We start from the raw sequence: 13,180 nt of genomic DNA, 5'->3' as shown, positions 1-13,180 counted from the left end.
TTTCAATGGCTAATGTGAGCAACTTTCATTCATCATTTTATATAATGTTTGATCGGTGATTTATGTGATATTTGTACTCATGATCAGTAGTTCTTTGTCAACTGGAATAATATTAATAACTCTGATTGTGATATGCGTAAATAACAGTTACTACAGTTATACTACGGACTACACACGCCGGATGGGATTGTCGTACCATCTTCCCTCATTAAGTAAAAATAACGAGTTGCATAATTTTAAACTGAGCAAAGCATTTTGGATACTTACGGTTTTAATGTTAAAGTTTATCGATACATTGGGTTAATATTCAGAGTGAGCCAGCAGATAGTTCAAAGGATTCATTAGATGTGCCTGGATCTACCCGAATCCACCCATACCTACATAATACGTTGTTCCTATGCTTTCATATCTTATTACTTGTTTTTCATGTTATAAATATAATGTTTTTTATTTACAGTTCACGTTGAAATAATTTAAAATGACTTCGGTGGCCTTAAATGTTACCAAGACTGTGTGGAAGGAAGTATACGATTATTATCTTTGGACACACTCGTTATCAGGTAATTGTTTTCGTTGTTAAGCTAAGTACCTGATATTAATTCTTACGATAATATAGGTATTTATAATTAAAAATATTCGTTTTCATGTACTTACTTATATTCTTATTGAATTAGTTCACTTTATATAGCATTTAATCGTCAACTAATTTATAGATTTAGTAGGCCGGTGTCTAATTGATGATGAAGAGCTTCTGGGCTTTTTTTCTGTCGTGGTCGAATTCTAATTGCAGACTCAATATTCATCGTGAAGCTCTGAAAATGCCATCTATTAAGCATTTCGAAATTACTGCTATTAGAATTCGACCACAGCAGAAAAGCTCATCATCTATTAATTTACAGATGTTAGGAATGAGGAAAATAGTGTTGCAGTTTTGCATATTTAGTAAGAGCAAAATCAAGAGCAAGACTCAACTATGCTAATATGACCAAGAGCAAGAGCAAGAATAGTTCGAAGAATGTTCTGAAGTAAACCTAAAAAAAATAAAGGATTCATATTCTTTGTCCTAGCAAGTGCCTCAAAAGTTTTAATTTTTGTGAAATATGTTGAATATATCTCTATTAGCATTCATCATGTTTAAAATGTACTAAAAGTGTACCCAATTAATAACATTTTCGTGAGATGTACAGAGTAACTAATTTGGTCGATTAAAAATAAAATAAAAAATCATTTTATGTTTATGTTTGCGGCTTTCTTCATGAAGAATTACGCTAACCAAAAAAGTCAAAATTGTTATATATAATCTTAATTGTTTTAAACTGTTATAAGAATCGATGGTCTTGCACGAACAAGACTAAGACTGAACATGTTAGACCAAGATCAAGGTCAAGACTATGTTAGTTTTGCATTGGTTTTGCGTTTGCTAATCATCAATACATGCAGATCTTAGACACTAAAATAAGATAATTCAGACATGTACATTTTAGTGAAGCATTATTGAGGATCAATTGTTGAATCTCAAAAAATAATTAAACTTCACTTGCAATTTTCAAGAACCATTGCATAATTTACATACTTATACCATGTATAGATGTAGGCATTGAAGGTGGGATTTTATATTAATTTTTTAATAATTTCTAGAGTCCGTTATTAAATTTTTCAATTTAGTAAATAAATTATTTTATCTCTTTAGACGAACGCACACGTGGATGGCCCTTAGTAGATTCGCCTCTAGCCACTGTAATATACACTGCACTATATTTATTTATAGTATGGATAGGACCAAAACTAATGAAAAACAGAAAGCCGTTTAAGTTGACCTGGCTTCTAATTCCTTACAATCTGTCCATGGCCTTATTAAACGCCTATATCGCGATGCAGGTAAAGTATGAAAAAAAAAATACAACGTGTAATTATACAACACGCTACTGAAGTGAAACTTCTTCAAACACACAAACATACCGGGATAGAGGTTAAGGAATTGGTTTAATGGTATTATTTGTACACTAAGAATTTAAATTTTACACTTTAGATGCCGGAGTTGCCTGTAACGAACGTTGAATTGAAGCGCGCTCACGGCTCAAACGATCCCCACTACGAACTCGACTACGTGGCCGAGTAGAGGGGGGACATCCGTTGCATGATTTCGTTACATAGCAACTCGCATGAAACGAACTTACCCTACCGTGCGTAAAGAAGTTTCACTTCAAAAACATTTAAGTACCTAATACATTAAATTGTCAATTTTTAATAATCAAAACAATTAATACGATTTTGAATAAATAATTCACTGAAAACAAGCGGCACATTATTGGTAGGCGTTTTTGTTAAGTTCTTTGGGGAAAGAATTTTTGAGGGTAAATTTGGTGATGATAAAATAAAAGGGTATTACAGCGGATTACAGACGCATTCGGGAGCGTCGACGTTCAATCAATTTACATTAGTACAAAATAGATAGTAATTAAAAACAAAAATTTCTATTTCTTAATAAAATTTTGTTTCATTGCAGCTATTTATTTCTTCAATAAGACTCAAGTACAGTTACATATGCGAGCCATGTCGACAGTCGTGGGACCCCGACGAATTACGAGTAAGATATTAAAAAAATAATGTAAATAGAAAACACTAAAAAAACCTTTAAATTATAGATTGCCAACGCTGTCTGGTGGTACTATTTTTCAAAACTTTTAGAATTCAGTGACACTTTCTTCTTTATATTAAGGAAGAAAGACCAACAATTGACGTTCCTTCATGTTTATCACCATTCAACGATGTTTGGTTTGTGGTGGATCGGAATAAAATGGGTTCCAAGTGGTTCAAGTAAGTAAAAAATATTTAGATACGAATGAGTTGCTTCAATTAACGTACTGTTTAGAAAATGTAGATGTCAAGAAACATCATTCGATTTTTTACTAAATTCTAAGACATATTCGAAACAAATAAATTAGTATGGATCGTAAATAGAGATGTGCAGAATGATTTTTTAAAAGTATTTAAATACAAAATGCAAATACTTTTTTTAAATTGTTATTTCAAATGTAAAATACAAAATAGATTTCCCCTTTGTATTTCAAATGCCAAATGAAAAATACGTATTTTCAAAGTACTTTTTTCAAATAAATACTTTTTGTAGTACTTATTTAAGTAATTTTCTACATTTACCTAAGTATTAAATATATTTTAAAAAGACCTTGCAGGTATTTGCTTATTTTTTTACATATTGGAGGTTTTCTAGACTAATAGTGCTGTTTGCACTATGTCACCAGCTGCGAAGATTAAGTATGATTCATATTTTTGTGTTTGGATTAATTGAGATGTAGTTTTTCTATCTTTATGTTATAGTTTCTTCAGTTCAGCAACAAATAATTCTTCTATATGCTTCCTTGTTTGCCTTGGTCAAATTTAATTAGAAAAACGACACTGACGCCAAAATAGTTTGTTAAGCGTAAAAGATCAGAGTCAAGATAGGGTTGCAAATAATTTTATTGATGTAAAATCACCATCAATCATTTTATATCATAATATTTACAACCGCATTTTGTTTCTGATCTTTTACACATTGTAATAAGAGAGGGAAATGGAATCCATAGTTTATTTAACTTTGGGTTTATCTAATAAGTGAAGTTTTTCGAATTGTTTTCTTAGAATTTCTAAGGATCAAGATCATGCAGTTTTCAATTTTACACAGCTGGTGTATATCAATTCGATATTGTTTTGCGGGCTGTTTTGTCGTAGTTCAAAGACTTTCGTAGTTCCTTGCTAAGATAAGTGGTGCTGATATCTATTTGAACTTCAAAATTCCATGGACTATGACATTGAACCAGGAACACAATATCGATCAAGTGATATAGATTATCCATTTCTATGGAGTTTAGAAAATTTTGGGTTCTCTTAAGATAAAAATAGGTATTTCTTGTTTTGTATTTGCATTTTAAATGCTGATCGTAAAGTAGTGGTGAACAATACGACATATGTATATAGATACCAAAATGATAAAAAGTAATAGTAACCTAGTCAATATTATTTGAAAATTGACTTTTGAAGATCAAAGTTTCGAAAACTGCAGTAACTTCCTCTACCTACAGCTTTATAGAGTATAGAAGTTTCAAGAAATTCAATATATCTCGGAATTGTTTCGTAGTTTATCTTTTTGGGAGTAATGACAATAACAAAAACATAAATTTTAGCTTTCCTACCTGCGATGGTGAATTCTGCCATTCATGTTCTGATGTACTCTTACTATGGACTATCGACGTTGGGTCCACGAGTGACCAGATACCTGTGGTGGAAAAAATACTTGACAATTCTTCAACTGGTTAGTATTAATTTTATAAATTTTTTCATTTATGTGAAGTTTCAATTTAGGCCTAGTTAATGATGAGGAGGAGAAATTCTGTAAGAGCCGTTTCACATGAAGCGTATGATTAGGACGGAACGTTAGCGTCAATTTTCTATACGCAACGTACTGCTTTCAGATGCATGTCGTATGGTCAAGTAGTGACCAGTCGTTGTTGGCGGCTATTGCCATTTATACTGTCGGTTTGTTACATTTACGATGTATCTGTTACCGGAAATGTATGAAATCTAGGAAATTATACAATTTAGGAAATCTATAAAATATTGTTTCAAAGATTTTTTAATGCACACATATCCTAGGAAATGCATGAAATTCCGATATTGTACTGGGAATGTATAAAACTAATGCTTTCTGTGAATAAAATGAATAAAACATTTTAGTAAAATTAGAATCAAGCTTATCTGTTTTTTCGCGTTCTAGTCGATTGCCTGATATATATTGGAGACATTATTGTTTGGTTAGGTTAGATTTGGAGATGTATATACATTAGTGACGTCATTATATGGTTTTTAGGCAGACCGGAGTTTCTTCAATACCCCTGCCCACCGGAGGCGAGTAGATATGTTAGAATAAGAATGCTTCATTATGATCTCCGCGCCCAACACACATACATATGAAAATGATCAGTATCATCACCTGTACAACATACTAAAAAATCAAGGTCATCATGTTTGCTGAAATAAAGATAATGTCGTCACATTATTTTAACATTTAAATTCCGCCTCCGGTGGGCAGGGGCATTAAAGAAACTCTAGTCTGTCATAAATCTCCCTAACCAAACAATGACGTCACCAATGAATATAAGTACATCTCCAAACAGCCTGCCGTATTACTGCCTATTTCGGATTACCTGTAATACATTTCCGATTGCTATTTAGAAATGTATAGATTTCCTAGGAAATGTGTCTAATATAATTTATTTCACATATTTCCAGACGATTTTAGGAATTATATATATTTCCTAGGAATTGTATACAATGATGGATTTCATACATTTCCGGTAACATATCTAAGTAATAAAATAATTGCCGTAGCTTTACGGATAAAACGACATAGGGAAAAGCCTAATACGTAAGAAGAGACTATGGGTGCATCCTATCGTTAGTGAAAGATATTTAGTGACTACCTTCGTTACCTTTTTATTATATTGGGGGTTGTGAAGTACTAGACACCTACATTAGAATGAGTTGAATGCTCACAAATGGTTAAGGATGTGGGATGTTCTAATTTTAGGGAAATGCGAAAATTACCTCAGGATAGGAAATTTGAGATACATGCGGCCAGCGGAGCTATGATTTTTTTCCAAAGTAGCCCGCAAGATCAATCGGGTTGACCGCCCCTCCTTAGACAAAAATGTTCAGTCTCTTTCCGGTACCTCAGAGTCTTTCAGCGTCTCTGAGAGCGTCTCTCACAGTCTTTTACAGTCTTTCAGTTATTGCCCATGTGTTTTTATAGATATCTCACAGTCTCTGTATGAGAGACTCGAACAATAAAATTGTTAATTCAAAGATTCGAGTCTCTCGTTCAGAGATTTGAGTCTCTCGCACAGAAACTGGACACGAAATGAGGATCTCTCTATGAGCGACTCGAATCTCTTGTTCAGAGACGCTAAACAGTTTTTTTCAGAGTCTCTCGACAGTCTCTCTCAGCGACACCAGAGACACTCGAGTCTCGCTTTCAGAGACTCTGAGAGACTGAACATTTTTATCTCGGGCTGTTCTAGATCATGTCGGTAGTTCTCATGTGAAGTTACATAACGCATGACCTCAATGTATGCCTTATGTAGTGAATTTTACGTATTGACCATACAAACTTAATGTGAAATTACTTATTTAAAAGTACGGTCCTTGCTTACGTGTCCTGACGGTACATCCTGATTGTGCGTACCATGTGAAACGGGACTAACAAAAAGTATCAAATTTTACATAGGTGTTAGAATTTCAGAAACAAAGATTAAACGTTTCGTTTTTATTAATTTTAAACAGAATAAACTCGAAAACTGGTAGACAATTACAATTTATTTTATTTCAGATTCAATTCACTTGTGCCTTACTTTTGGGAGTAAATGGTTTAAGAACCGGATGTGATTTTCCTTTGTGGATGCATTACACTTTGATTATTTACATGATATCCTTTATTGTGTTATTCGGCAACTTTTACGTGAAGGAATATATGAAAAAGGTAATTCATAACTTTGTTTTTCATGCTCAATAATTGTAATCGTTTTTTCCGTTAATCAGGAGAATAATTCTAATTTATAAAATAAAAAATGATTAGGTACTTACTAAAACTGTAAAAATAAAAGAGAAACAAAAAGTAATACAAATTCGTATTCCGCTATGCTTTAAATGCATTTTGTCTGACTTTAGGGAAGCAGAGTGTTTTATGGAATGGATATGGGTTGCGGCCAAGGCATAAACTTCCAAGAAAATGGAAGATTCAGTCCGCTATATGAGAAAAAGCAGTCATGATTTGTAATTAGGTATATTTATTACGTATTGTATAATAATTTATTTTTATTTGTATTTGGAATTTTGTACGTATGATTTTTTTACATTGAAAAAACAAATGATGGATTTATTGTAAGAATAGATTATTAGTAAAAATTTTATTTAAGTCATCTTTTTTTGTTTCTAGAATATTTTTTTTACTTCAAGAAAATAAAAGTAGAAGTTGATAGAAAGCTTCTGTATTAGGTAGGTAGGTAACTATCTGTGCCTTTTTTGAAAACAACATTTTTTTGGATATGACCTAAAATGGCCTACTTATGAATAACAGATTTTCTTCGAAAATTAATAAAAATGGAAACGTAGTGTTATATTACACACTTTTAATTTTTTTGTCTTCCGTTCTAACAAGTTTTACATTTTTAATGCGTTTCTAATCGAATCCTTTCTTCCTCTGTATTCAAATTATATTGAAAATGATATATTTATCAATAAAAATGCCTGTTATGGACAGACATACTAAGAAGACTATAAATTAACATATTTTTTAATACATCTTCCAATTGGGGTACAAATATATGTCTTTCGCAGTTTATTGTAATTTGCAGGACGAAGTAGAATTGTAGTTCCGGTAGGCTGTGATTACTATTATTATTACTGTCAAATAAGCTCTGCCCTTGCGTTAATAATGAAAATTTTTAAATACCTCTTCTTAGTTTTAAAGTAAATAAGCACTTATCTGCTTTTTAATATTATAAAACAGTAAACCACATTTCCTAGCTTACTTTATCGTTAACTTAACCTAACTTATTATGAAATGAAGTGATCGTAGTAAGTACAAAATACATTGTGTTACCTTTTATGCGATATTTTCTTTATACATAGCTATATCACTGCACAATTGTACATAACTATTTCTGTCCTTTCTACAAACACTTTTTTCTACACTTTAAATGATTGCACCATCAACCCCGTACTCAGTTCATATGTAACTAAAGTTTTTGTTTGTTTGTCATGAAGATTCTTTGCAATGACGATCCAAGTATGCTCGTTCACAATAACGAGTTAACAACAAATAGGTTGCAGGTTATGCACTAGCTTTTAATCAAATAAAAGTCCTAGTAAATGTTTTAATATACATTTGGTTTGATTTTAAAAATAAATTGAACTTATTTTAATAGAAAATAATGTGACGTACGGCCACTGATAGTTTTAACGGAGGACGAAGTTTAAGTTTTTTAAGCTGCGTGAACGCGACTTTGATAAAATTGATAGTCCTGCCAATAGAAATTAGAATAACCCTACTAAGGATGTAAGAACTGAACTCAGCGTCTGTAGATGAGGAGACATTAAAGAAGTATGTGAAATTTTTAAGGAGTGTGAGTAGTTAGTGCAATAGTTGTCTACAGGATAAAGAATTTGAAGAATACCTCTCGTTAGCTGTCTTATCAAGAAAACATGTATTCCTACCAAAAGGTAAATAAATCCAAAGCATCTTTGATAAATCGGCAGAAATAGGTAATGTTACCTTCAATCTGAGAGTAGTGGTTGTTTTTTTGTGGTGTGAATGTCAACCAATCAGGTATTTAGAAGGTGTTACTATGGCCAATAAATACCTGTAAAGTAAGTTTTACATCAGATTGCTATTTTCGAAATAGTTTTTGGCAATAAGAGTATGTAAAGTAATTTCTTGCTTTAAGTATTTGTGTATTTGTTATTTATTTAATCTTTTAGGCTTGAATCGTTTAATTTAAATTTGACAAAAAATACTGACCAAAAATACAAAATTCAGGAAATTAATATTTTTGTGTTAAGAATCCTCTAATACGATGGAGGTTTGTTTAATTTAAAGTAAAAATGATCTCAAAATTCCATTTGTAGAATTTATAAACGAAATAAGTATAATAAACAGGTTTAAAATCTGCCAGTGTCCTTTCTCAAGTTCATTTAAAATGATATCAGTTCTGCTTAATCATAAGCAAACAGTAAAAAATACTTGAAAAAGTTACTGTAATGTTGAAAGGAATTTCTTAGCTATTTGATTTGTTCTATAAGCTCGTTAAATAAAATGGCAAACACAATTTAATTTGGTGTATTTTTTCCTTAAGAATTCGGCTAGAGAAAACGATAACATATCCGACTTGGAAGGTTCTGTTTGTGATATTCTGCAAAAACATTCAATTAACACACTGCTTCAGAAANAATACTTTATAAATTAATTCACTTTTTTAATTCTGTGCCTTATTATTTTATAATACACAGAATATGTATTATCTATGTATTGTCAAAATATCAGTTCCTTTTAAGGTTTATTCCCTTTGTATCTCTAATATTATTTATAGATTATCAAAAACAAAAAGAAATGTGTTGACTTTTGTGAATAACCAAAGAGGTCTACTACGTCCTATTTATCTTAAAATGAATGACACAGCTTAACTAAAATTTGAAATCCTTAACAATAATATGCTGGTGGTAAGAAAGTTATTGAAACTATCAGATGAGAATCTCATCAGTGCAACGTATACTTTAGTAGCCGCAAATATCTAGTAGATGGCGCAACTGTGTCTTCTTTGTATATTATATCAATTCGCATTGTAGGAGCTTCTTCACTTTAGTCAATAATTTTTAAACCGCTTATGGCGAATGAGATCAAATAAAATCGAAATTGCGATCCGCTTCTGGTAATTTCAGTTCCGACCAAGAACTTAAACGCACTTATTAATATGGTTTCATTCAATTATTCTTACACAATTTGAAATACCTTACTCACAGCAAATATCCACTAGATGGTCATATACTGCCTGTCTACGTTATTTTTTATGATTTTTTGGATCCACAAAGAAAAGTTTTTCAAAAAATTACCTGTTTTAGAAAGGAATGTTATATTTCCATGATTTTTATTTGCAAAATAACTGGGTGTCTTAAGGATCCACATGGACAGTTTTATGTACGAGATAGATTAAAATCTTACTTTACATATGTCATAAAGTAAAAACAAATGTAGAAATCATGAGTTTTACTATTTGACTTCTCAGTTCTAAGAATGCCACTTTTAATAGACAATTGTTGATAAATGTCTATCTCACACCTGTTAGTTTTAAAACAACATTTATTGATTTCGCTTAATTACTTCTCTTCATTCAAATTGGTCTCTACAAACCGCATTTCCTATCATTATTTTTATTCTTCCTGTCTGACAAATTATTTCGGTAACGATTACAATAGAATCATGTTCGGTATCTACCAAATAAGGAAACAGAGAAATACAACAAAGACAAAGTTTCCGTTTTGTTTAAACTTCCTTTTCCTAGAAAATAGAAAGTCTTTCTATATGAAGGTGTATCCTTTAAAGCAATATTTTTACATACCTATCTAAGTTAGCTTAAGTACAGTATTTGTTCAGTTTGTAGTACTTACCAGGGAACTTAAAGAAATAGTAAATATAACTGGAAATTTTGTAATGATTAGTTGTGCATATTTCCTAAGTTTAAGTAGTAATGAATTCAGATTTTTATTTATATTTATTTCATTTCGTATTAAGAAAATGTTACAGGCATTTGCTCATTTTATAAATATTGGAGTTTTTCTAGACTAATAGTGGTGTTTGCACTATATCACCAGCTGCGAAGAATGATGAAATGATTCATATTTTTCTGTTTGAAGTGATTGAGATAAAGTTTTTATAGTTTTATGTTACAGTTTCTTATAGCAACATATAATTCTTCTATATGTTTCCTTATTTGTCTTTAACATCCATTTTAATTGGAAAAAAGACACTGATGCTAAAATAGTTTGTTTTGCGTGAAAGATCAGAGCCAAAAGAAATTATTGATGTAAAATCAACGTCAATCATTTTATATCAAAATATTTACAACCCCATTTTGTTTCTGATCTTTTACGTATAGTAATGAGAGACAGAAATGGAATGCATAGTTTCTTTAGCTTTGGGTTCATCTAATAAGTGAAGTTTTTCGAATCGTTTTCTAAGAATTTTGGATTAAATGCATTCATAAGCAATATCTTGCAATTTTTAGTTTTACACATCTGACGCGTATCAATTCGATAATGTTTTGCGGGGTGTTTTGTCGTAATTCATAGAATTTCGTAGTTCCTTGCTAAAGGTACGATAAGTGATAATTTGGCAAGTACTGTTATCAATTTGGAACTTCAAAATTCCATGGACCATGATATTGAACCCGGAAAACAATATCGAACCAATATTTTCGATTATCCGTTTCCAAGGAGTCTATAATTTTTTGGGCTCTTAGAAGGCCTTTATAGAATATCTCTTTGTCCCCTTTTTAAGCTGCTAATACTTTCAATGGCTAATGTGAGCAACTTTCATTCATCATTTTATATAATGTTTGATCGGTGATTTATGTGATATTTGTACTCATGATCAGTAGTTCTTTGTCAACTGGAATAATATTAATAACTCTGATTGTGATATGCGTAAATAACAGTTACTACAGTTATACTACGGACTACACACGCCGGATGGGATTGTCGTACCATCTTCCCTCATTAAGTAAAAATAACGAGTTGCATAATTTTAAACTGAGCAAAGCATTTTGGATACTTACGGTTTTAATGTTAAAGTTTATCGATACATTGGGTTAATATTCAGAGTGAGCCAGCAGATAGTTCAAAGGATTCATTAGATGTGCCTGGATCTACCCGAATCCACCCATACCTACATAATACGTTGTTCCTATGCTTTCATATCTTATTACTTGTTTTTCATGTTATAAATATAATGTTTTTTATTTACAGTTCACGTTGAAATAATTTAAAATGACTTCGGTGGCCTTAAATGTTACCAAGACTGTGTGGAAGGAAGTATACGATTATTATCTTTGGACACACTCGTTATCAGGTAATTGTTTTCGTTGTTAAGCTAAGTACCTGATATTAATTCTTACGATAATATAGGTATTTATAATTAAAAATATTCGTTTTCATGTACTTACTTATATTCTTATTGAATTAGTTCACTTTATATAGCATTTAATCGTCAACTAATTTATAGATTTAGTAGGCCGGTGTCTAATTGATGATGAAGAGCTTCTGGGCTTTTTTTCTGTCGTGGTCGAATTCTAATTGCAGACTCAATATTCATCGTGAAGCTCTGAAAATGCCATCTATTAAGCATTTCGAAATTACTGCTATTAGAATTCGACCACAGCAGAAAAGCTCATCATCTATTAATTTACAGATGTTAGGAATGAGGAAAATAGTGTTGCAGTTTTGCATATTTAGTAAGAGCAAAATCAAGAGCAAGACTCAACTATGCTAATATGACCAAGAGCAAGAGCAAGAATAGTTCGAAGAATGTTCTGAAGTAAACCTAAAAAAAATAAAGGATTCATATTCTTTGTCCTAGCAAGTGCCTCAAAAGTTTTAATTTTTGTGAAATATGTTGAATATATCTCTATTAGCATTCATCATGTTTAAAATGTACTAAAAGTGTACCCAATTAATAACATTTTCGTGAGATGTACAGAGTAACTAATTTGGTCGATTAAAAATAAAATAAAAAATCATTTTATGTTTATGTTTGCGGCTTTCTTCATGAAGAATTACGCTAACCAAAAAAGTCAAAATTGTTATATATAATCTTAATTGTTTTAAACTGTTATAAGAATCGATGGTCTTGCACGAACAAGACTAAGACTGAACATGTTAGACCAAGATCAAGGTCAAGACTATGTTAGTTTTGCATTGGTTTTGCGTTTGCTAATCATCAATACATGCAGATCTTAGACACTAAAATAAGATAATTCAGACATGTACATTTTAGTGAAGCATTATTGAGGATCAATTGTTGAATCTCAAAAAATAATTAAACTTCACTTGCAATTTTCAAGAACCATTGCATAATTTACATACTTATACCATGTATAGATGTAGGCATTGAAGGTGGGATTTTATATTAATTTTTTAATAATTTCTAGAGTCCGTTATTAAATTTTTCAATTTAGTAAATAAATTATTTTATCTCTTTAGACGAACGCACACGTGGATGGCCCTTAGTAGATTCGCCTCTAGCCACTGTAATATACACTGCACTATATTTATTCATAGTATGGATAGGACCAAAACTAATGAAAAACAGAAAGCCGTTTAAGTTGACCTGGCTTCTAATTCCTTACAATCTGTCCATGGCCTTATTAAACGCCTATATCGCGATGCAGGTAAAGTATGAAAAAAAAATACAACGTGTAATTATACAACACGCTACTGAAGTGAAACTTCTTCAAACACACAAACATACCGGGATAGAGGTTAAGGAATTGGTTTAATGGTATTATTTGTACACTATGAATTTAAATTTTACACTATACATGCCGGAGTTGCCTGTAACGAACGTTGCATTGAA

The 13,180-nt window shown here is 31.4% G+C and overlaps 1 protein-coding gene across 1 annotated transcript; it reads left to right on the top strand.

Moving 5' to 3' along the window:
• Positions 1-478: 478 nt before the first annotated feature.
• LOC108738366 (elongation of very long chain fatty acids protein 4-like) lies at positions 479-6,825 on the top strand. Its single transcript, XM_025978542.1, has 7 exons — positions 479-560; positions 1,691-1,878; positions 2,507-2,587; positions 2,646-2,817; positions 4,185-4,312; positions 6,386-6,535; positions 6,724-6,825. The coding sequence occupies exons 1-7, from the start codon at positions 479-481 to the stop codon at positions 6,823-6,825; spliced, it is 903 nt and encodes a 300-aa protein (XP_025834327.1).
• Positions 6,826-13,180: the final 6,355 nt, after the last annotated feature.

This window comes from Agrilus planipennis, unplaced genomic scaffold (genome assembly GCF_000699045.2).
Source record: "Agrilus planipennis isolate EAB-ADULT unplaced genomic scaffold, Apla_2.0 scaffold178, whole genome shotgun sequence".
Taxonomy (NCBI): Eukaryota; Metazoa; Arthropoda; class Insecta; order Coleoptera; family Buprestidae; genus Agrilus; species Agrilus planipennis.
The sequence above is the reverse complement of the archived record's forward strand: the minus strand, read 5'-3'. Positions and strand labels throughout refer to the sequence as shown.

Excerpts from the sequence above, each read along its gene's own strand:
- LOC108738366 (XM_025978542.1), top strand. The coding sequence starts at position 479 with ATGACTTCGGTGGCCTTAAATGTTACCAAGACTGTGTGGAAGGAAGTA. Across the intron at positions 561-1,690 it reads TTGGACACACTCGTTATCAG|ACGAACGCACACGTGGATGG; the intron begins GTAATTGTTTTC and ends TTATCTCTTTAG. Across the intron at positions 2,588-2,645 it reads GGGACCCCGACGAATTACGA|ATTGCCAACGCTGTCTGGTG; the intron begins GTAAGATATTAA and ends TTTAAATTATAG.